Consider the following 24,849-nt stretch of genomic DNA (forward strand, 5'->3'; position numbering starts at 1 on the left):
CTATTGTCGAAGCTGTTCCACTTTTTACAAAATAATTAAATATTAATTGGAGCAGGGACCAGAATCCTGGACACCCCATCCCAGCTGTGTGCCCTAATCACCAGGTTATAGAGTCAATTCTCATTCCCATTATGCCCCAATGAATGATTTGAACCTGTGTGTGTATATATGTATATGTAGTGAAAAGGGTGCCTAATCCAGGTCAGCACTAAGTCCAGGAACACGTTCAAGGCTGAGAATCTTGAGCAGAAGGAGACTCCTCCCATTAAATGCCTAACTCCCTTTGAGGGGCAGGGATCAGGCAACACCCCTCTTCTTATCATTTTCTATTAGGTGCCGTAGGGTATGTCTACATTACGAAATTAGGTCGAATTTATAGAGGTCGGTTTTGTAGAAAGCGTTTTTATACAGTCGAGTGTGTGTGTCCCGACACAAATGCTCTAAGTGCATGTAGTCGGCGGAGTGTGTCCACAGTACTGAGACAACCATTGACTTCCGGAGCTTTGCACTGTGGGTAGCTATCCCACAGTTCCCGCAGTTTCCACTGTCCATTTGAATTCTGGGTAGAAATCCCAGTGCCTGATAGGGCTAAAACATTGTCGTGGGTGGTTCTGGGTACATATTGTCAGGCCCCCGTTCCCTCCCTCCCGCCGTAAAAGCAAGGGCAGACAATCGTTTTGCACCTTTTTTCTTGAGTTACCTGTGCAGATGCCATACCACAGCAAGCATGGAGCCTGTTCAGCTAACCGTCACCGTATGTCTCCTGGGTGCTGGTGGACGTGGTACTGTATTGCTACACAGCAGCAGTTTATTGCCTTTTGGCAGCAGACAGTGCAGTATGATTGGTAGCCGTCGTCGACGTAATCCTGGGTGCTCTTTTAACCGGGTGCCTGGGCAAACATGGGAGTGACTCAGCCAGGTCATTTCCCTTGTTTCGTCTCATGGCGATTGATTCCTACCGACAGTGCACTGTCTTTTAATCTGCAGCCAGCAGAAGATGATGGCCAGCAGTCATACTGCACCGTCTTCTGCCGAGCACCCAGGAGGTGACGATGGCTAGCAATCGTACTGCACAGTCTGCTGCCAGCATGATGTATAAAGATAGATGAAGTGGCTCAAAACAAGAAATAGACCAGATTTGTTTTGTATTCATTTTCTCCTCCCTCCCTCCGTGAAATCGACGACCTGCTAAACCCAGTTTTGAGTTCTATCCTTGAGGTTTTGAGTTCTATCCTTGAGGCAGCCATTCAATTTCTCGCAAAGCCACCCCCTTTGTTGATTTTAATTCCCTGTAAGCCAACCCTGTAAGCCATTTTGTCAGTCGCCCCTCCCTCCATCAGGGCAACAGCAGACAATCGTTCCGCGCCTTTTTTCTGTGCAGGCGCCATACCATGGCAAGCATGGAGCCCGCTCAGATCACTTTGGCAATTAGGAGCACATTAAACACCACACGCATTATCCAGCAGTATATGCAGCACCGGAACCTGCAAAGCGAAACCGGGCGACGTCAGCGCGGTTATGAGAGTGATGAGTACATGGACACAGACTTCTCTCAAAGCACGTGCCCTAGCAATGTTGGCATCATGGTGCTAATGGGGCAGGCTCATGCGGTGGAACGCCGATTCTGGGCCCGGGAAAAAAGCACAGATTGGTGGGACCGCATAGTTTTGCAGGTCTGGGACGATTCCCAGTGGCTGCGAAACTTTCGCATGCGTAAGGGCACTTTCATGGAACTTTGTGACTTGCTTTCCCCTGCCCTGAGGCACAAGAATACCAAGATGAGAGCAGCCCTCACAGTTGAGAAGTGAGTGGCAATAGCCCTGTGGAAGCTTGCGATGCCAGACAGCTACCGGTCAGTCGGGAATCAATTTGGAGTGGGCAAATCTACTGTGGAGGCTGCTGTGATGCAAGTAGCCAACACAATCAAAGATCTGTTGATATCAAGGGTAGTGACCCTGGGAAATGTGCAGGTCATAGTGGATGGCTTTGCTGCAATGGGATTCCCTAACTGTGGGGCCATAGATGGAACCCATATCCCTATCTTGGCACCGGAGCACCAAGCCAGCGAGAACATAAACCGCAAGGGGTACTTTTCAATAGTGCTGCAAGCACTGGTGGATCAAAAGGGATGTTTTACCAACATCAATGTGGGATGGCCGGGAAAGGTGCATGACACTCGCATCTTCAGGAAGTCTGGTCTGTTTCAAAGGCTGCAGGAAGGGATTTCTTCCCAGACCAGAAAGTAACCATTGGGGATGTTGAAATGCCTATAGTTGTCCTTGGGGACCCAACCTACCAATGCCATGGCTCATGAAGCCATGCATAGGCAGTCTGGAGAGTAGTCAGGAACTGTTCAACTACAGGCTGAGCAAGTGCAGAATGGTGGTAGAATGTGCATTTGGACGTTTAAAAGCGCGCTGGCACAGTTTACGGACTCGGTTAGACCTCAGCGAAATTAATATTCCCACTGTTATTACAGCTTGCTGTGCGCTCCACAATATCTGTGAGAGTAAGGGGGAGACGTTTATGGAGGGTTGGGAGGTTGAGGCAAATCGCCTGGCTGCTGGTTACACAGCCAGACACCAGGGCGGTTAGAAGACCACAGGAGGGTGCGGTGTGCATCAGAGAAACTTTGAAAACCAGTTTCATGACTGGCCAGGCTACGATGTGAAAGTTTTGTTTGTTTCGCCTTGATGAAACCTCCCGCTCCTTGATTCACTCTACTTCCCTTTCAAAAGCTAACCACCCTCCCCACCTCCCTTCGATCACCACTTGCAGAGACAATAAAGTCATTTTGCTTCACATTCATGCATTCTTTATTAATTCATCACACAAATAGGGGGATAATTACCAAGGTAGCCCAGGAGGGGTGGTGGAGGAGGGAAGGACAAGGCCACACAGCACCTTAAAACTTTAAAACTTATTGAATGCCAGCCTTCTGTTACTTGGGCAGTCCTCTGGCCGAAGGCCCCCCCAATGCGTTCTTGGGCGTCTGGGTTAGGAGGCTATGGAACTTGGGGAGGAGGGCGATTGGTTACACAGGGGCTGTAGTGGCGGTCTGTGCTCCTGCTGCCTTTCCTGCAGCTCAACCATATGCTGGAGCATATTAGTTTGATCCTCCAGCAGCCTCAGCATTGAATCCTGTCCTCTCATCACGCTGCCGCCACCGTTCAGCTTCAGCCCTCTCTTCAGCCCGCCACTTACTCTCTTCGGCCCGCCACCTCTCCTTCCCGGTCATTTTGTGCTTTCCTGCAATCTGACATTGTCTGCCTCCATGCATTCATCTGTGCTCTGTCAGTGTGGGAGGACAGCATGAGCTCAGAGAACATTTCATCGCGAGTGCGTTTTTTTCGCCTTCTAATCTTCGCTAGCCTCTGGGAAGGAGAAGATCCTGTGATCCTTGAAACACATGCAGCTGGTGGAGAAAAATAAAGGGACAGTGGTATTTGAAAAGACACATTTTATAGAACAATGGTACACTCTTTCACGGTAAATCTTGCTGTTAACATTACATACATAGCTCATGTGCTTTTCTTACAAGGTCACATTTTGCCTCCCCCCACCACGTGGCTAACAGCGGGGAACATTTCTGTTCAGCCATAGGCAAACAGCTCAGCAGGAACGGGCACCTCTGAATGCCCCCGTAAGAAAAGCACCCTATTTCAACCAGGTGACCGTGAATGATATCACTCTCCTGAGGATAACACAGAGAGATAAAGAACGGATATTGTTTGAATGCCAGCAAACATACACTGCAATGCTTTGTTCTACAATGATTCCCGAGTACGTGCTACTGGCCTGGAGTGGTAAAGTGTCCTACCATGGTGGATGGAATAAGGCTGCCCTCCCCAGAAACCTTTTGCAAAGGCTTTGGGAGTATATCCAGGAGAGCCACAAATGCCAGGGCAAATTAATCATTAAACATGCTGGCTTTTAAACCTTGTATAGTATTTTAAAAGGTCACTCACCAGAGGTCCCTTCTCCGCCTGGTGGATCCTGGGAGGCAGCCTTGGGTGGGTTCGGGGGGTACTGCTCCAGGTCTAGGGTGAGAAACAGTTACTGGTTGTCGGGAAAACCGGTTTCTCCGCTTGTTTGCTGTGAGCTATCTACAACCTCATCATCATCGTTTTCCTCATCCCCAAAACCTGCTTCCGTGTTGCGTCCATCTCCATTGAAGGAGTTAAACAACACGGCTGGGGTAGTGGTGGCTGAACCCCCTAAAATGGCATGCAGCTCATCATAGAATAGGAGAGTTTGGGGCTCTGACCCGGAGCGGGCGTTCGCCTCTCTGGTTTTCTGGTAGGCTTGCCTCAGCTCCTTAAGTTTCACGCGGCACTGCTTCGGGTCCCTGTTATGGCCTCTGTCCTTCATGCCCTGGGAGATTTTCACAAATGTTTTGGCATTCGAAAACGTAGTTCTGATAGCACGGATTCCTCTCCCCATACAGCGATCAGATCCTGTACCTCCCGTTCGGTCCATGCTGGAGCTCTTTTGCGATTCTGGGATTCCATCATGGTCACCTCTGCTGATGAGCTCTGCATGGTCACCTGAAGCTTGCCACACTGGCCAAACAGGAAATTGAAATTCAGAAGTTCGCGGGCCTTTTCCTGTCTACCTGGTTAATGCATCTGAGTTGAGAGTACTGTCCAGAGCGGTCACAGTGGAGCACTCTGGGATAGCTCCTGGAGGCCAATACCATCTAATTGAGTCCACAGTACCCCAGATTCGACCCAGCAAAACCTATTTCAGCGCTAATCCCCTTGTCGGGAATGGAGTAAGGAAATCGATTTTAAGAGCCCTTTAAGTAAAAAAAAAGGGCTTCGTCATGTGGACGGGTGCAGGGTTACATCGATTTAACGCTGGTAAATTCGACCTCAATGCCTAGTGTAGACCAGGGCTTAGACAGCTCTCTGCTCAGCATGCTGGCTTCTGTGAATCCTGTACTTAAGCACCTATCTCTCTCCAGGCATTGTGTAGGAAGCCTGGGTGCCTAACTCAGAGCTGTAGATTCCACTAGGTGGCATGGTCAAAACTGTTTTCAGAGTAGCAGCTGTGTTAGTCTGTATTCGCAAAAAGAAAAGGAGTACTTGTGGCACCGTAGAGACTAATAAATTTATTTGAGCATAAGCATCCAATGAAGTGAGCTGTAGTTCATGAAAGGTTATGCTCAAATAAATTTGTTAGTCCCTAAGGTGCCACAAGTACTCCCTTTTTTTAGAGTCAAGACTGTCCATTCCCTGCCCTTTGGCTCAGTGTGGGGAGTAGAGGCTACACTCAAGGTCTGGGTAGCCCTTGTAGAGGTGTCAGAGGGATGTCTGCATGAACATATAACCCAAGTCACAATCTAGCCCAGTATTTAATTTTCTGGGGAATGGAAATGGATATTTTTTCTCTTTCACCACGTAATTGACTGAGTGATCTCATTGCTCATTTTATTGATTTGTACCTAGGATATACTGTCTGGTAGAATCAGAAAAGTTACATTAATTATTTTTCTTAATTAAAGCACTATTTGTTTTTTATGTGAGATGGGCCTCACATTTCTTGGGATTTGTAAGGGAAAGGTTAGTGGATTGCATTTTCCATTTGTTGGGGCTTATTAATGAAATATGATGCTACTTTGATTAGTCTAAGAAACAGCAATACGTATTTTAATCCAATACTTGTATGTAAGCGTCCAATGTACAATACATACTCTATTTAGCAGCAAGCAGAGGAATCAGATACTAAGTTCTGTCCGTAATCCAGTAGGAACTAGCTCATGGTTTTCCAAGTAAAGAGCAGAAGAAGTGATGAGAACTGTTACAAATACACAGTGGCAAAGTTAAACACATCTGAAGCTTTTTCCATGGTATGATTGTTGATGTGCAGTCTCTATGCTTGCTTGCTTTCCTGCTACATTGCTGTGCTCAATTTAATTAAATGCTGCTTGGGACCATGGTTTTATTTTTGTTTTATGTGCACACCACATGGATTTATACTTTCCTTTTTGTTTGGTGGGGGTGGGGTTTTTTTTTGCATTTTTATCATATTTTTCCCCATTTTTATTCACTCCTCATCTTAGGATTTCACATCCTCTGAAGCGCAAGTGTAACCACTGCAAGTTCATCCACTGCTGCTACTTGCGAATGCCTGCAACGTGCACAAGGCTCAGACATTATGGGGACAACTCAGGTACTATTTTAACCTCCTAGGAAATGCGTTTATTTCCAGTGAAGAAACTACTTCCCCACTGCACTGAGAATACAAAATGGCTATTTGGATTCCTAGTGTTAGATAACGTTAGATAACATATGGGGGCTAATTCTGCCATGCTTACTGATACTGAGTCATATTGAAATCAGTGGGACTACTCCAAGAGTGCGGTCCTACCCAGGGGAGTAGAAGTGGCAAAATCTGGCCCAAAGAAGAACCATTGGTGTCCTGAACATTCATGCTGGCTGTTGACATAGGAACGTTTACATTATAAAGTTTTCTAGTTAGAATTCAAGTTAGCAATTTAATTGCAACAAAGTTTAATTTCTACCATTTCAATATTAAAACAAACCAACAAATTCTGCAATCTTGTTAAAACCAGAAGAAATTAAAATGTGTGGAAAGAAGTGCACTTATGTTTACAAACATCATATAAAGACTATTACAGCAGTGCCCCCTAGTGTTGATCTAGTTAAAGTGTCAGTGTTGTCAAGATAAAATCTCATTTTAAGAAATATATTTATTAGAGGCTAATCCTGCATCCTTTACTCACATGAGCAAATCATTAAAATATGCAAACAACTAATGGGAGAAGAGCTTGTGTAAGCTTGAAATATTGTGTCTCTCACCAACAGAAGTTGGGCCAATAAAAGGCCAATTACCTCATCCATCTTGTCTCTCTAAGTGGAGAAGGATCAGACTCCAGGTATTTGTATGTGGGTGGGTTTTGGGGATTTTTCTTTTTAAATTTCTGAATATGGTATTGTTAAGCCTGAAATATTTTTATAAACTTTTTTAAATTGGGGAAATGTCACTTTTATCAAATTATAAAAGAACTATATTTATTGTTTATTTTTTGTTGTTTGTTGCATATCCAGAAGTCAAAACTAAATAAAAAGTCCATGCCTTAAGCCATATTTAGAGTCCTTTTGGAGTTTGATTTTAAGTTTTGAATACATTAAAAGGACCAATTTGTTACTGGAATTCTGACTCCCTTGACAACAGTGAACTTTAAAAAAAACATTTAATTTCTTTTAACACTGTAACAGGAGAGAGGTAGGACCTGCATATCAAATTTTGGGTTATTCATATAGTTGTATGGAATATTAACCACAGAGCTTGACTGTAATCATAGTTTTGTGTTTGAATAATACAGACGTGGTTCATGTATTGAAGTGTATTTGTTCCCTATTTGTGTTGCCATGTTTTCATATGGTCACAGTGTGCTGGTGAATGTGTAAATGAATCTTGAAATTTACATGAGCAATTTATCTAAAAAAAAATCACACCAGAGGCTAGTTGTTCATTATGATAATTTAAGTTTAACTCATCCATTCAAAGAGCAGAAACAATATCATGCGACTTTGGTGACTAATCACACACCACAAATATCAAATGAACAGCGTATGAACACCCCACAGAGAAATTTAAATAAACTATTTCAACAAATACTTACATCTTAAAAATATCTTAAATATCATTAATGGTTTTGTGGGAATGAGTTTGATAATGCAGGAGTTTCCTGGAAAGGAACTCAACATGTAAAGGAAATATACCAACTATTATCACTATCTTTTTCAGACTCCTGTTTCAAACTTTATGTTCTAAGTTCCCTAACCTTGAGCAATTGAGGTCATTTGTTTTGATGGCTCTCACTTCTTGATCTGTTTTGTAAACAAAGTATTGGCCATTAATGCTGGCAGGCTACTTATCCTTGCAGCATTAAAACTAATTAAATTGCAAGCAGAGTCTTAAATTCCATTCTTAGGCTAGTGCTGATGTGTGACAGGATATGTCCCTACCTGGGGGAAGATATATGCTAACATACATAAACTAACACAATAATAGGTGTAATTAAGGATGAATTACAAAGATCACCATGCTGTCCAAACCTAGCAATATATATACATTCTTTTTGAATCTTCTTCATATGGCTGAATGTAAGGCAGTGTTAAAACCTTGAAAACCATCTCCTGGACTCAAGTTTTTTTCCAGTGTGAATTCCCTAACTACTCTTGTTTTGCTGACCTAGATTCAATTTTAATCTTTTATGGGATCTTTGTTTTAGATTGTCACCTATTTAAACATAAATTCAGAATAGCACAACTTATTTTGGAATGTACTTACTACAGATATAGAATGGCTTCTAAAATCATACTTTCATTTGTCTATGACACGGGTGGACAAACTTTTTGGCCCGAGGACCACATCGGGGTTGCGCAACTGTATGGAGGGCTGGTTAGGGAAGGCTGTGCCTCCCCAAACAGCCTGGCCACTGCCCCCTATCCGCCCCCTCCCACTTCCTGCCCCTCTCAGAACCCCTGACCCATCCAACCCCCCCTGCTCCTTGATCCCTGACCACCCCATCCCAGGACCCCCCGCCCCTAATTGCCCCCCCAGAACCTCCCATCCAACCCCCCCCCACTCCCTGTCCCCTGACTACTACGATCCCTATCCACACCCCCACTCCCTGACAGGCCCCTCGGGACTCCCATGCCCTATCGAATCCACCCTGTTCCCCGTCCTCTGACCCTCCCCCCAGAACCTCCGCCCTCTGGGACACCATTCCCTATTCCTCCCGCTCCCTGTTCCTTACTGCCATGACCCCTATCCACACCCCTGCCCCTAACTGCCCTTCAGGAACCCCACCCCCTATCCAACTCCCCCTGCTCCCCGTCCCCTGACTGCCCCCCGAACCTCTGCGCCATCCAACTGTTCCCTGCTCCTTGTCCCCTGACTGCCCCTGGGAACCTCCTTCCCCTTATCCAACCCACCCCCCCGCTCGCCGCCCCCTTACCATGCCGGAGCCAGCCACGCCACCACGCTGCCCGACAGAAGTGGCAGGTCAGAGTGCTGCCCACACAGCAGCATGGCTGCGGGGGAGGGGGTCGGCGGGGGAGGGACCAGGGACTAGCCTCCCCGGTCGGGAGCTCAGGGGCCGGGCAGGACTGTGCCACGGGCTAGATGTGGCCCGCAGGCCATAGTATGTCCACCTCTGGTCTATGAGCTCTGCGGATATGTGGTGTTACCAGTTCAGTGTATGGCAGTTTTTGTGTTGCATTTCATCCAATTTTATCCTATTAGTTTGTATTAAACATTTTTTAACCATAAATACAGTTAGTTATTGTTAAACCACATAGGATCTAATAGATTATTTATTCTGTTGTATTAAGATGGCTACCATGTCCCTAACCTGTTGACACTCACAATAGCTGCACAGATTAAAATACATCCTTTTGCAGATGACCAACTATGAGAGACAGATGTGATGTTTTGGAAGCATGGAATATTCACACTATTACACACTATTATATTGAGATGTGACAGATGCTATGTGTGACGGGTTCCCCCAGGGTGCCACCTGGAACTGGCATACCACTGAGCCCTCTGACCCAGCAGCCTGGGCTCCCTCTCACACTGTGCTGCTGTGACAAGTTGCAAAGCCCTCCCAGCTTGCACTTTCACCAGCATTCACACAGCTAGGGACACACCTAGCTGCAGTTACATGCAGGCTCTTTAACCACCAGCCTCCCAGCCTAGGACCCCAGAGCAGTACTGTCCTGCTCTGGTCAAATCTGGCCAGTATATGGGTTTAATACCCAATCCGCCTGTCCGTCAATGTGAAGAGGACCATGCACATTTGTGGTAATCAAGCTGAGATTTTCCCCAGACACCTTAGTCAAACACACACTGGTTTGGATTAAAACATAAAATAAGTTTATTAACTACAAAAGGATATAGATTTTAAGTGATTACAGGGGGTCCCTGGTACACATCTCCCACTTATCCATCGTTTCGCATATCCGTCGCTCATCAATAGGGGAACGTGTTCCGATTCATGTTGGTCCCGATCCGTATATTTGTCGTTTGCAACTTACTTGCTTCACTTTTTGTGTCACTTTTCTGTGGGTGCTTAGCACCCACCGGTAGCCAGCACCTCCTGTCCGCCGGGATCAACTCCTCTCCCCCACCGCCCGGCAACTCCAGCCTGCCACGATCAGCTGTTCAGCTGCATGCAGGAGACACTGGAAGGGAGGGGAAGGAGCAGGGAGGGGGGCATGCTTGGAGGATGCAGCAGAATTTGGCAAGAAGAGGCAGGGCAGGCTCTGAGTACTGTACTATACAGTTATTCTGGGCCAAGGTGCTCGAAGCACCACAGGTCTGACAGGAGTACTCTGAGAAAAACGAGGCTTACACAAAACTGTGAGTTATTGGCTTTACTGAAGGTTAGTGACCCACCCACAATGGGGACTCCAAGTGTTGCAGTCACGAAGGCGGGGAACCCAGCACACCGGAGCTTTGTCTGGGACGGAGTCCAACAGAGGGGCAGACAATCAGCGTTAATAAGCACTACACAAAAACAGCTCATGAATATAGAATTAGGTGCTTCTTAAAGGGGGGCTTTCTACTACCTGGCGAAGGGCCATGCAAAGCAGCTGTGTCCTTCAAGAACTATCTCCTACAATAACAAAGCAGCTGTGTCCTTCAAAAACTATCTCTATCCCACAATAACGATGCAGCTATCTATGTCCCACAGTAACCTCTCGGCTCGAGAAAGCGGAAGTTCCCTGGCTAGGCCGTAACAAAGTCTTCCGCAGTCCCTTACAACAGTACTACTAATCATGAGTGGAAAACATGTTCAAAGTGTTAAGAGTGGGCCTGTGACTAAGAGGCTAAGTAAAAGTGTAACACTAGAAGTGAAATCAGATGTTATAAAGCGTACCGAAAGAGGTGGGCATGCAGCCAACGTTCCTCTTATTCTCTGTTTGCCTGCTTTGACGATACGCACAGGATTTTTAAGAGTGCTGATCAAATTCATGAGAGTGCTAGAAGTGCTATGAAATAGTCATAGATGAAGGTAACAAAACAGAGAAGCAGTACAATGGAGAAGATGGAATGTTTGCTGGCTGATTGGATTGATGACCTCCATCAAAAGAAAATGCCTGTGAGTTTAAGCTTGATTCAGGAAAAGGCCAGAAGCCTGTATAATGATTTAAAGGAAAGAGAGGGAGAGAGCTCCATAGCAGAAAAGGAGACTTTCAATGCTAGTAATGGGTGGTTCCACAGATTCCAGAAGCATGCCAATCTACATAATGTAAAACTCACAGGAGAAGTGGATAATGTGGATGAAGAAGCGGCTGAAATGTTTCCTGCTCAGCTAAAGAAAATTGTTTCAGAAGGTGGCTACTCTCCAAAACAAGTTTTTAACGTCAATGAGATGGGCCTTTACTGAAAGAAGATGCCAATGAGGACTTATATTTATCATGATGAGAAGACTGCTCCCGGATTCAAAGCCTCAAAGGACTGCTTAACCCTCCTGCTTGGGGGAAATGCAGAAGGTGATTACAAGTTGAAATCCTTGCTTGCCTACCACAGTGAAAACCCAAGAGCAATGAGGGGCTACGTAAAGTCTTGTCTCCCCATAATTTGGATGTCAAACAGAAAGGACTGGATAACACACAATATTTTCCATGAGTGGTTTGTAGACCATGTTGTCCCTGAATTTAAGGCTTACTGTCAGAAGGAAAATTTGCTGGATAATTCAAGTGCACACAAACTGGACTACAAAGCTCTCTGCCAGAACGTCAATGTCCTATTTTTGCCACCCAACACAACATTGTTGCTGCAGCCTATGGACCAGGGTGTAATGGCCATGTTCAAGGCTTATTACCTACGGAGGATGTTCTCCATGCTGATTAAGGAGATGGCAGGTAAAGGAAAGCCCAGTGTAAAGGACTTTTGGAAGTCCTACAACATCTTGAATGGCATGGAAAACATTGACGCGTTGTGGGAGGAGGTCACTTCGCAATGTATGAACAGCATTTGGCACCGTGCATGGCCAGATGCTATTCACTGCTCTGTGGGATTTGATGCCGTTCCTAGTCTCCAGCAAGAAATCGTCAAGTTGACAAAGGATGTTGGCTTCAAGGAGGTGGAGGAGGAGGATGTAGAGGAGTTTTTGGAGTCTCATGCTGAAGAACTGACAAATGAGGAACTGATTGAGCTGGACCAACAACGGATATCCTAAGAAAACAAGGATGATGATGATGCAGATGACGTAGGGCAGGAAGCCAGGAGTCTGACGACAAAGAATCTCTCCCGTTTCTTTGCATTGCTGGATGAGATGATGGAAATCATACAGAGCGGCAATTCTTTTCATGAATGTTCTGCCAAAGTCTCCAGGGTTTCAATGATGCAGTGGCTTGCTACAGGGAGATCTGTCATTCAAAGGTTCATGCAGGAGAGCAGACGTTGATAAAATCCTTTTTAGGGCTTCTGCAACCAAATAGCCAGCCCAAGAATACCCAGCCGCCACCCCTACCTAAGTTAAGCATAATTTACACTGTTTTATATTACTGTATTTACTGTATTAAAATGTTCTATGTGTTTGAATAGTGTTAGTAGGATTCTACATTATTTTATTCAATGTTTTATGTGTAAAATGTGTACCTGTCATTGTAAAGCATTGTTTAGGCAAAAAGAGCATTGTCATAGGCGAATGTGGTGACACTGTGAATGCATCCCACTCTTATTCCATTATTTCTTATGGGGAAAAATTCCCCAGTATCAGTTGTTTCGGTATCCGTCGCCCTTTTCAAGAACACAAACCTGACATATACTGGGGACCCCCTATAAAAGAGATAGCAAACAGATCAAAGCAGATTACCAAAACCACAAGCTGAGTTTAATATACTAGATAGGTAGGATATGAATTAGAAAATTCTCTCCCTGAGTGATAAACAGGCTGCAGATTCTTAAGGCACAAGCTGCCTTTGCTTTTCAGCTTGGGTTTCCCAGCTTTTCATAAACAGGCTAAAAATCCTTTTAGCCTGGGACAATCACTTTCCCCAGTTCAGTCTTTGTTTCTCAAGTGTTTTCAGGTGTGTTGTTGTGGGGAGAGTGTGGTACCATCATGATGCCCGTTCCCCCTTTTATATCTTCTTCTCACTTGCTGGAAAGCTCTTTTGCTGTGACCTGGGTTTAACAGTTCCCATTATGTGGTGCTATCTCTGAGAGGTTTCTATTGTACACAATTCCTGGAGTAATTCTTGTGCTTGTGTGCATTTTCTCACTAAGCCATTAACATTGTTTGGCCTTTTTACTGTTGTATCTGAAAGGCTGCTTGTAGGTGTTTTTAAATTCAGAACATGTTTCAGGTTTCAGAGTAGCAGTCATGTTACTCTGTATTCGCAAAAAGAAAAGGAGGACTTGTGGCACCTTAGAGACTAACAAATTTATTTATAAGTTTATAACAAATAAACATTTCAGTAGCACATACATAGCGAAACTTCATACATTCACAAATAATGATACCACATACAATCCATTGAGATATTAATGTCTAGCAGATCAAGACGTTTAGAATGATACCTCACAAGACATACTTTGTGCAAAACATATCCTAATTATATGACAATGGTGAATAAGGGGGTACCAGGGTGTCACACTATGATCACATGGAATCTTCAAAGACTACTGAATCACTATTATACTATAAATGTTATGTATATCTTCATGACCTGGCTAGGGAGTGTGTTTTTGGCTTAATGGGTGGGCTAAAAGATATTTTTACGGGAACTAAAGTCATACTGGGGAAGAATTAATGCAAATGCCTAATGTGGATAACAAGTGTATGGCAGTTTTGGCCCCTGGGGAAACAGCATATACTGGTTTGACCTGGTTCAAGAGGTTGGCAGTCAAAGAAACTGAAATAGTATGACAACTGCCCTGATCCAGGTGGTCTACCACAATTCAGGTCAACTGTATCTGTATTCCCCCTCCATGGTCCAGCAGGGACACCCACTCTAGGCCACCGGCTCCTCAGCTGTTACCTCTCTTGAGCAGAGATCTGTATCTCCTTCCCTCCTAGCTGGGGTTTTTCCATGCTTCATATTTCCTGTCCTACACTATGAGCAGCCCAGCAAGATAGACTGCCAAAGCAGGCCTGCTTTGCTTTCTCCTCAGAGGCTATAAACAGCATAATTGCCCACAGTTACCACGCAACCCTTTCTAAGCAAGCACATTTATTTTTAAGGTGAAAGCATTACAGAGAAAACATATTAAAGACAACAGAAGAACATACACATAGGCTAATAAGCTTACCAGATTCCAACAAGGGCAGTAGGAATCAGTCCTTCAAATCCTACTGTCAAGGTTCCTTCCCCACTCTGAACTCTAGGGTACAGATGTGGGGACCTGCATGAAAAACCCCCTACGCTTATTTTTACCGTCTTAGGTTAAAACTTCCCCAAGGTACAAACTATTTTACCATTTGTCCCTGGACTTTTTTGCTGCCACCACCAAGCATCTAACAAATATAACAGGGAAAGAGCCCACTTGGAAACGTCTTTCCCCCCAAAATCCCCCCAAGCCCTACACCCCCTTTCCTGGGGAAGGCTTGATAAAAATCCTCACCAATTTGCATAGGTGAACACAGACCAAACCCTTTGATCTTAAGAACAATGAAAAATCAATCAGGTTCTTAAAAGAAGAATTTTAATTGAAGAAAAAGTAAAAGAATCACCTCTCTAAAATCAGGGTGGTAAATACCTTACAGGGTAATCAGATTCAAAACACAGAGAATCCCTCTAGGGAAAACCTTAAGTTACAAAAAGACACAAAAACAGGAATATACATTCCATTCAGCACAACTTATTTTATCAGCCATTTAAACAAAACAGAATCTAACGCTTATCTAATTAGATTGCTTACTGACTTTTTACAGGTGTTCTGACCTGTATTTCTGCTCTGGTCCCGGCAGACAGAGAGAACCCTTTGTTCCCCCCCACTCCAGCTTTGAAAGTATTTTCTCTCCTCATTGGTCATTTTGGTCAGGTGCCAGCGAAGTTGTCTTAACTTCTTAACCCTTTACAGGTGAAAGAGTTTTTCCTCTGGCCAGGAGGGATTTAAAGGTGTTTACCCTTCCCTTTATATTTATGACACCTACCAAGGGGTTTTTCTGTGATTACAAGTTCATAACAGCTATTAGCTCAGAACAAGCACTCCTATGACTCTGTGAACCGCTCCTTTATACAGTTTAAACCTTTGATCTTGGGACCTCGGGAACAGGTAATCAACAGACAGTCACCCCCTCCTCAGAGTATAGTTTCAAAAGGCTGGATTTTTGCATAGATGATGGGGGGTGGGGTGGGGAAAGGGGAACAGTTTGCATACATCTTCCATCTAGATATTTCCCAGGAAATCCTCTGAACACACATTGTGCCAAAAGTTCATTCTTGTCTGCCCTGTTGTTTCATATAATTCTTTGATCATTCAGGTCCAAAATAATACATAATGTTTGCATTTAATACAATGCAAATATACTTAATTCAGTAAGATGTGTCAAAGATTTTGCAGGAAATTGCCATAAATCTCACAAGGCCAATCTCATGCAATTCAAGAATTAATGTGAAACTGTTACCAAGAGAGACAGGCCCTGTGGAAAGGGCCTGAAGTAGTTTAATTCTATCAGGGTCTTACTGTGGAAGATGGGTGACTGCCTAGTAAAGTAAGAACATAAGAACATATAAGAACATAAGAATGGCCCTACTGGGTCAGACCAAAGGTCCATCTAGCCCAGTATCCTGTCTTCTGACAGTGTCCGGTGCCAGGTGCCCCAGAGGGAATGAACCGAACAGGTAATCATCAAGTGATCCGTCCCCTGTTGCTCATTCTCAGCTTCTGGCAAACAGAATGCAGGGACACCATTCCTGCCCATCCTGGCTAATAACCATTAATTGACCTATCCTCCATGAATTTATCTAGTTCTTTTTTGAACCTTGTTATGGTCTTGGCCTTCACAACATCCTCTGGCAATGAGTTCCATAGGTTGACTGTGCTTTGTGTGAAGAAATACTTCCTTGTATTTGTTTTAAACCTGCTGCCTATTAATTTCATTTGGTGACCCCTAGTTCTTGTGTTATGAGAAGTAGTAAATAACACTTCCTTATCTACTTTCTCTAAACCAGTCATGATTTTATAGACCTCAATCATATCTCCTGTTAGCCGTCTCTTTTCCAAACTGAAAAGTCCCAGTCTTATTAATCTATCCTCATACGGAAGCCGTTCCATACCCCTAATAATTTTTGTTGCCCTTTTCTGAGCCTTTTCCAATTCCAGTATATCTTTTTTGAGATGGGGTGACCACATCTGCACACAGTATTCAAGATGTGGGAGTACCATGGATTTATATAGAGGGTAAAAAGATATTTTCTGTCCTATTATCTGTCTCTTTCTTAATTATTCCCAGCATTCTGTTCGCTTTTTTGACTGCCACTGCACATTGGGGACGTTCTCAGAGAACTATCCACAATGACTCCAAGATCTCTTTCTTGAGTGGTAGCAGCTAATTTAGGCCCCATCATTTTATATGCATAGTTAGGATTATGCTTTTCAATGTGCATTACTTTGCATTATCAACATTAAATTTCATCTGCCATTTTGTTGTCCAGTCACCCAGTTTTGAGAGATCCTTTTGTATCTCTTCACAGTCTGCCTGGGTCTTAACTATCTTTAGAAATTTTGTATCATCTGCAAATTTTGCCACCTCGCTGTTTACCCCTTTTTCCAGATCATTTATGAATATGTTGAATAGGATTGGACCCAGAACAGACCCCTGGGTGATATTACTATTTTCTTTTCTCCATTCTGAGAAATGATCATTTATATCTGCCCTTTATTTCCTATCTTTTAGCCAGTTACCAATCCATGAGAGCACCTTCCCTCTTATTCCATGGCAGCTTACTTTGCATAAGAGACTTTGGTGAGGGACCTTGTCAAAGGCTTTTTGAAAATCTAAGTACACTATATCCACTGGATCCCCTTGGTCCACACACTTGTTGACCCCCTCAAATAATTCTAGTAGATTGGTGAGGCATGATTTCCCTTTACTAAAACCATGTTGACTCTTCCTCAACAAATTATGTTCATCTATATGTCTGACAATATTGTTCTTTATTATAGTTTCAACCAGTTTGTCCGGTACTGAAGTCAGGCTTACAGGCCTGTAATTGCTGGGATCACCTCTGGAGCCCTTTTTAAAAATTGGCGTCACATTATCTATCCTCCAGTCATCTGGTACAGAAGCTGATTTAAATGATAGGTTATAGACTACAGTTAGAAGTTCTGCAATTTCACATTTGAGTTCCTTCAGAACCCTTGGGTGAATACCATCTGGTCCTGGTGACTTATTGCTGTTTAATTTATCAATCTGTTCCAAAACCTCCTCTAATGTTAGAATCATAGAATCATAGAATATCAGGGTTGGAAGGGACCCCAGAAGGTCATCTAGTCCAACCCCCTGCTCAAAGCAGGAACAAGTCCTAGTTAAATCATCCCAGCCAGGGCTTTGTCAAGCCTGACCTTAAAAACCTCTAAGGAAGGAGATTCTACCACCTCCCTAGGTAACGCATTCCAGTGTTTCACCACCCTCTTAGTGAAAAAGTTTTTCCTAATATCCAATCTAAACCTCCCCCATTGCAACTTGAGACCATTACTCCTCGTTCTGTCATCTGCTACCATTGAGAACAGTCTAGAGCCATCCTCTTTGAAACCCCCTTTCAGGAAGTTGAAAGCAGCTATCAAATCCCCCCTCATTCTTCTCTTCTGCAGACTAAACAATCCCAGCTCCCTCAGCCTCTCCTCATAAGTCATGTGCTCTAGACCCCTAATCATTTTTGTTGCCCTTCGTTGTACTCTTTCCAATTTATCCACATCCTTCCTGTAGTGTGGGGCCCAAAACTGGACACAGTACTCCAGATGAGGCCTCACCAGTGTCGAATAGAGGGGAACGATCACGTCCCTCGATCTGCTCGCTATGCCCCTACTTATACATCCCAAAATGCCATTGGCCTTCTTGGCAACAAGGGCACACTGCTGACTCATATCCAGCTTCTCGTCCACTGTCACCCCTAGGTCCTTTTCCGCAGAACTGCTGCCGAGCCATTCGGTCCCTAGTCTGTAGCGGTGCATTGGATTCTTCCATCCTAAGTGCAGGACCCTGCACTTATCCTTATTGAACCTCATTAGATTTCTTTTGGCCCAATCCTCCAATTTGTCTAGGTCCTTCTGTATCCTATCCCTCCCCTCCAGCGTATCTACCACTCCTCCCAGTTTAGTATCATCTGCAAATTTGCTGAGAGTGCAATCCACACCATCCTCCAGATCATTTATGAAGATATTGAACAAAACGGGCCCCAGGACCGACCCCTGGGGCACTCCACTTGACACCGGCTGCCAACTAGACATGGAGCCATTGATCACTACCCGTTGAGCCCGACAATCTAGCCAGCTTTCTACCCACCTTATAGTGCATTCATCCAGCCCATACTTCCTTAACTTGCTGACAAGAATGCTGTGGGAGACCGTGTCAAAAGCTTTGCTAAAGTCAAGAAACAATACATCCACTGCTTTCCCTTCATCCACAGAACCAGTAATCTCATCATAAAAGGCGATTAGATTAGTCAGGCATGACCTTCCCTTGGTGAATCCATGCTGACTGTTCCTGATCACTTTCCTCTCCTCTAAGTGCTTCAGGATTGATTCTTTGAGGACCTGCTCCATGATTTTTCCAGGGACTGAGGTGAGGCTGACCGGCCTGTAGTTCCCAGGATCCTCCTTCTTCCCTTTTTTAAAGATGGGCACTACATTAGCCTTTTTCCAGTCATCCGGGACTTCCCCCGTTCGCCACGAGTTTTCAAAGATAATGGCCAAGGGCTCTGCAATCACAGCCGCCAATTCCTTCAGCACTCTCGGATGCAATTCGTCCGGCCCCATGGACTTGTGCACGTCCAGCTTTTCTAAATAGTCCCTAACCACCTCTATCTCTACAGAGGGCTGGCCATCTCTTCCCCATTTTGTGTTGCCCAGCACAGCAGTCTGGGAGCTGACCTTGTTAGTGAAAACAGAGGCAAAAAAAGCATTGAGTACATTAGCTTTTTCCACATCCTCTGTCACTAGCTTGCCTCCCTCATTCAGTAAGGGGCCCACACTTTCCTTGGCTTTCTTCTTGTTGCCAACATACCTGAAGAAACCCTTCTTGTTACTCTTGACATCTCTTGCTCAATCTGGGTCAGTTCCTCAGATCTGTCACCTAAAAAGAATGGCTCAGGTTTGGGAATCTCCCTCACATCCTCAGCCATGAAGAATTCATTTAGTTTCTACTCAATGGCCTTATCATCCTTGAGTGGTCCTTTAGCACCTCTATCGTCCAGTGGCCCCACTGGTTGTTTAGCAGGCTTCCTGCTTCTGATGTACTTAAAAAATTTTGCTATTACTTTTTGAATCTTTGGCTAGCTGTGCCTCAAATTCTTTTTGGCCTTCCTAATTTTATTTTTACACTTCATTTGCCAGTGTTTATGCACCTTTCAATTTTCCTCACTGGGATTTAACTTCCACTTTTTGAAGGATGCCTTTTTCCCTCTCACTGCTTCTTTTACTTTGTTGTTTAGCCACGGTGGCTCTTTTTTGGTTCTCTTACTATGTTTTTTAATTTGGGGTTGTCATAAATATAAAGGGAAGGGTAACCATCTTTCTGTATACAGTGCTTTAAAATCCCTCCTGACCAGAGGCAAAACCCTTTCACCTCTAAAGGATTAAGAAGCTAAGATAACATCGATGGCACCTGACCAAAATGACCAATGAGGAGACAAGATACTTTCAAAGTTGGAGTGGGGAAAACAAAGGGTCTGTCTGTCTGTGTGATGCTTTTGCCGGGAACAGATCAGGAATGCAGCCTTACAACTGTTAGTTAGTAAGTAATCTAGCTAGAAATGCGTTAGATTTCCTTTTGTTTAATGGCTGGTAAAATAAGATGTGCTGAATGGAATGTATATTCCTGTTTTTGTGTCTTTTTGTAACTTAAGGTTTTGCCTAGAGGGATTCTCTATGTTTTGAATCTGATTACCCTGTAAGGTATTTACCATCCTGATTTTACAGAGGTGATTCTTTTACCTTTTCTTTAATTAAAATTCTTCTTTTAAGAACCTAATTGATTTTTCATTGTTCTTAAGATTGAAGGGTTTGGATCTGTGTTCATCTATGCAAATTGGTGAGGATTTTTATCAAGCCTTCCCCAGGAAAGGGGGGTGTAGGTCTTGAGGGGATATTTTGAGGGAAGACATCTCCAAGTGGTCTCTTTCCCTGTTCTTTGTTTAACACGCTTGGTGGTGGCAACATAGAGTTCAAGGACAAGGCAAAGTTTGTACCTTGGGGAAGTTTTTAACCTAAGCGGGTAAGAATAAGATTGGGGGGTTTTTCATGCAGGTCCCCACATCTGTACCTTAGACTTCAGAGTGGGGAAGGAACCTTGACAAGGATATACATTGAAGTTGATCCTCTATTATGGTGTCTTTAAAAAGTTTCAACGCAGCTTGCAGAGATTTCACTTTTGGCTCCCTACCCTTTAATTTCTGTTTAACTAACCTCCTCATTTTTGTGTAGTTCCCCTTTCTGAATTAAATGCTACAATGTTGGGCCTCTGTGGTGTTTTTCCACCCACAGGGATATTAAATTGAATTATATTATGGTCAATTATTACCAAGCAGTCCGGTATATTCACTTCTTGGACCAGATCCTGTGTTCCACTTAGGACTAAATCAAGAATTGCCTCTCCTCTGGTGGGTTCCAGGACCAGCTGCTCCAAGAAGCAGTCATTTAAAGTGTCTAGAAACTTTATCTCTGCATCCTGTCCTGAGGTGACATGTACCCAGTCAATATGAGGATAATTGAAATCCCCCATTATTATTATTGAGTTTTTTATTTTAATAGTCTCTCTAATCTGCCTAAGCATTTCATAGTCAATATCACCATCCTGGTCAGGTGGTCGGTAATATATCCCTACCACTATATTCTTTTTATTAGAGCATGGAATTTCTATACATAGAGATTCTGTGGTACAGTTTGATTCATTTACGATTTTTACTTCATTTGATTCTATGCTTTCTTTCACATATAATGCCACTCCCCCACCAGCACAACCTGTTCTGTCCTTCTGATATATTTTGTACCCCATTGATTATCATCATTCCACCAAGTTTCTGTGATGCCTGTTATTTCAATATTCTCATTTAATACGAGGCACTCTAGTTCACCCATTTTATTATTTAGACTTCTAGCATTGGTATATAAGCACTTTAAAAACTTATCTCCTTTTAGCTGTGTTGCATTACACAATGTAATTGAATGGGATTCTTTTTATTTGACTGTTTCTGATTAGACCCTGCCTGTATTTTATCATTTTCCATCCGCTCGTTCTCACTAGGACACAGAGATTCTCTATTAATAGATCCTCTCCTAAGGGATGTCCAATCCATTTGCTCTTCCTCACCTTTCGGCTTCCCCCAGCCCTTAGTTTAAAAACTGCTCTACAACCTTTTTAATGTTAAGTGCCAGCAATCTGGTTCCATTTTGGTTTAGGTGGAGCCTATCCTTCCTGCATAGGCTCCCCCTTTCCCAAAAGCGTTCCCAGTTCCTAATAAATCTAAACCCCTCCTCCCTACACCATCATCTCATCCATGCATTAAGACTCTGGAGTTCTGCCTGTCTAACTGGCTCTGCACGTGGAACTTGGAGTATCTCAGAGAATGCTATCATGGAGGTTCTGGACTTCAATCTCTTACCTAGCAGCCTAAATTTGGCCTCCAGGACCTCTCCTCTATCCTTGCCTATGTAATTGGTACCTACATGTACCACGACCACCGGCTCCTCCCCAGCACTACACATAAGTCTATCTAGATGTGTCGAGAAATCTGCAACCTTCGCATCAGGCAGGCAAGTCACCATGCGGTTCTCGCAGTCATCGCATACCCAGCTATGTTTTTAATGATCGAATCGCCAATTACTAATACCTATCTATTTCTAATAGCTGGAGTTCCCTCTCCTGGAGAGGTATCCTCAGTGCAAGAGGATACCACAACATCATTTGGAAGGAGGGTCCTAACTATGGGATTGTTTCTCTCTGCTCCAGTTAGATGCTCTCCTTCCCTGGGACTTTCATCCTCCTCAACAGTACAGAGGCTGTCAGACTGGGGATGGGACCGTTCTACTGTGTCCCGGAAAGTCTCATCTGTGTACCTCTCTGTCTCCCTCAGCTCCTCCAGTTCAGCCACTCTGGTCTCCAAAGCCCGTACACGGTCTCTGAGGGCCAGGAGCTCCTTGCACCAAATGTACATATACACCACCTGCCCATAGGGCAAGCAATCATACGTGCTGCATTGGGTGCAATAAACTGGGTAGCAACCACTCTGTTGTGGGACTTCTGCCTGCATTCTCTTTTTACTCCTGCAGCTGGTTCCTTTGTTGTTTTGTTTGTATCAAGGGGCTTTTAAGTTTAAAGAATGTTGAGTTCTAAAGCCTGCTCATGCTCCCCCTGGAGAACTCCCTCACAAAGCTCCTGTTAGCCGCTCCTGTTCACTAAGACCTGAATATAAGCTGTTTATTGCTTTTAAGATAAGATTTCAGTGTAATGCTTTTGTTCTGAATAAATAGTACTCTACTTTATGGGAGACGGCTGGTCACTAGTTAATCCTGTCATTGCCCATGAGAGAACAGGACTAAAGGCAGACCTGCTAAAATAATCAAGATGAATTGCAAAAGTCTGTAGCCTACATCTAGCGAGAGAGCATCACAGAGTTCCCTCAAAGAAGCCATGAAGGGATCAGAGGTGCAGTTACCTTGGGATTAATTAACTCAATTAAATCCTGCTGAAAACGTAGTTTGACCCTATTAAGTGAGATTTAAGTTTTATTGGCCCACTGCCCTGCAACTCCATGTGACAACAAAAAGTTTTGGGATCCCTTCTCATGAGTATTGGGATAATTTTCCACATTCCATAAAGAAAGGGAGGGAGGTTGCACCCCCCCCCAAGGTGTTTCTGTTCCCCCCTCCTCGCTCCCAAGAAGGTGGCAACATCCACAATTGATCATATTTGAAACAGAGGAGTAGCTCCAGCATTATAAATACATCAAATCATTCAGACGGGAAGAAGAGCACTAAATCCTGTACTGCTCTAAAAGCGAAGAGAGAGTGGGAATTGAGGGCATGAAAATGATAATATGTGTGCTTCATGTAAGCTCACTATGAAATCTGAATATTTGAATCAAATTAATCTACTTCGTAAGAGTAAATTTCTTTTTCTGGGGGCCTGTGTGCATATAATGAATTTGATGTAATCTGTGTCTCTCTTCTTAAATACATCTGTGTGTGAAGTGCTGTGGGCACACCAATAATTTCTTTGTGCCCAACTATCAGTTAGGTGAAACTGCTTAGCTACTTTTTTTCATCTCTGATATCTTATGCTTTGTCTTCACTGCTAAAAGAAAGTTGCATGTTTACTAGGGCTGTCGATTAGTCGCAGTTAACTCATGCGATTAACTCAAAAAATGAATCATGATTAATCGTAGTTTTAATCAAACTGTTAAACAGTAAAATACCAATTGAAACTTATTAAATATTTTGGATGTTTTTCTACATTTTCAAATATACTGATTTAAATTACAATACAGAATATAAAGAGTACAGTGCTCACTTTATATTATTCTTTTTATTGCAAATATTTGCACTGTGAAAATGATAAACAAAAGAAATCGTATTTTTCAATTCACCTCATACAAGTACCATAATGCAATCTGTCTATCGTGAAAGTGCAATTTACAAATGTAGATTTTTTTTGTTACATAACTTCACTCAAATCCAAAACAGTGTAAAACTTTAGAGCCAACTAGTCCGCTCAGTCCTACTTATTGTTCAGCCAATCACTAAGACAAACAAGTTTGTTTACATTTACAGAAGATAATGCTGCTCACTTCTTATTTACAATGTCACCTGAAAGTGAGAACAGCCATTCACATGGCACTTTTGTAGCCAGCATTGTAAGGTATTTTTCGTGCCAGATATGCTAAGCCCTTCATGCTTCAGCCACCATTCCAGAGGACATGCTTCCATGCTGATGACGCTCATTAGAAAAAAATGTGTTAATTACATTTTGACTGAACTCCTTGGGGGAGAATAGTATATCTTCTTCTCTGTTTTACCCACATTCGACCATGTATTTCATATTATACCAGTCTCGGATGATTACCCAGCATATGTTGTTCATTTTAAGAACACTTTCACTGCAGATTTAATAAAATGCGAAGAAGGTACCAATGTGAGATTTCTAAAGATAGCTACAGCACTCAACACAAGAATCTGAAGTATCTTCCAAAATCTGAGAGGGCTGAGGTGTGCAGCATGCTTTCAGAAGTCTTAAAAGAGCAACATTCTGATGTGGAAACTACAGAACCCGAACCACTAAAAACGAAAATCAACCTTCTGCTGGTGGCATCTGACTAAGATGATGAAAGTGAACATGCATCGGTCTGCACTGCTTTGGATTGTTATCGAGCAGAACCCGTTATCAACATGGACGCATGTCCTCTGGAATGGTGGTTGAAGATGAAGATGAAGATATGAATCTTTAGCACATCTGGCACGTAAATATCTTGAGATGCCAGCTTCAACAGTGCCATGCGAAAGTCTGTTCTCACTTTCAGGTGACATTGTAAACAAGAAGCAGGCAGCATTATCTCCTGAAAATATAAACAAACTTGTTTGTCTGAGTGATTGGCTGAACAAATAGGACTGAGTGGACTTGTAGGCTCTAAAGTTTTACATTGT

The 24,849-nt window shown here is 43.4% G+C and overlaps 1 protein-coding gene across 4 annotated transcripts in view; it reads left to right on the plus strand.

Moving 5' to 3' along the window:
- Positions 1–24,849, plus strand: part of DLGAP2 (DLG associated protein 2) — a 725,030-nt gene that overhangs the window by 51,911 nt on the left and 648,270 nt on the right. The window contains exon 2 of one of the 4 annotated variants that reach the window (XM_043510336.1): positions 6,065–6,174. The exons of 2 other annotated variants lie outside the window; for them this stretch is intronic. In XM_043510336.1, the coding sequence (XP_043366271.1) occupies positions 6,160–6,174 (15 nt within the window). In that variant the 5' untranslated portion in view covers positions 6,065–6,159. Of the gene's footprint in view, positions 1–5,414; positions 6,175–24,849 lie in introns of those variants that run through there. One more of the 4 variants, XM_043510337.1, reaches the window with a different exon arrangement.

Source organism: Dermochelys coriacea, chromosome 3 (assembly GCF_009764565.3).
Source record: "Dermochelys coriacea isolate rDerCor1 chromosome 3, rDerCor1.pri.v4, whole genome shotgun sequence".
In the NCBI taxonomy this organism is placed as follows: domain Eukaryota; kingdom Metazoa; phylum Chordata; order Testudines; family Dermochelyidae; genus Dermochelys; species Dermochelys coriacea.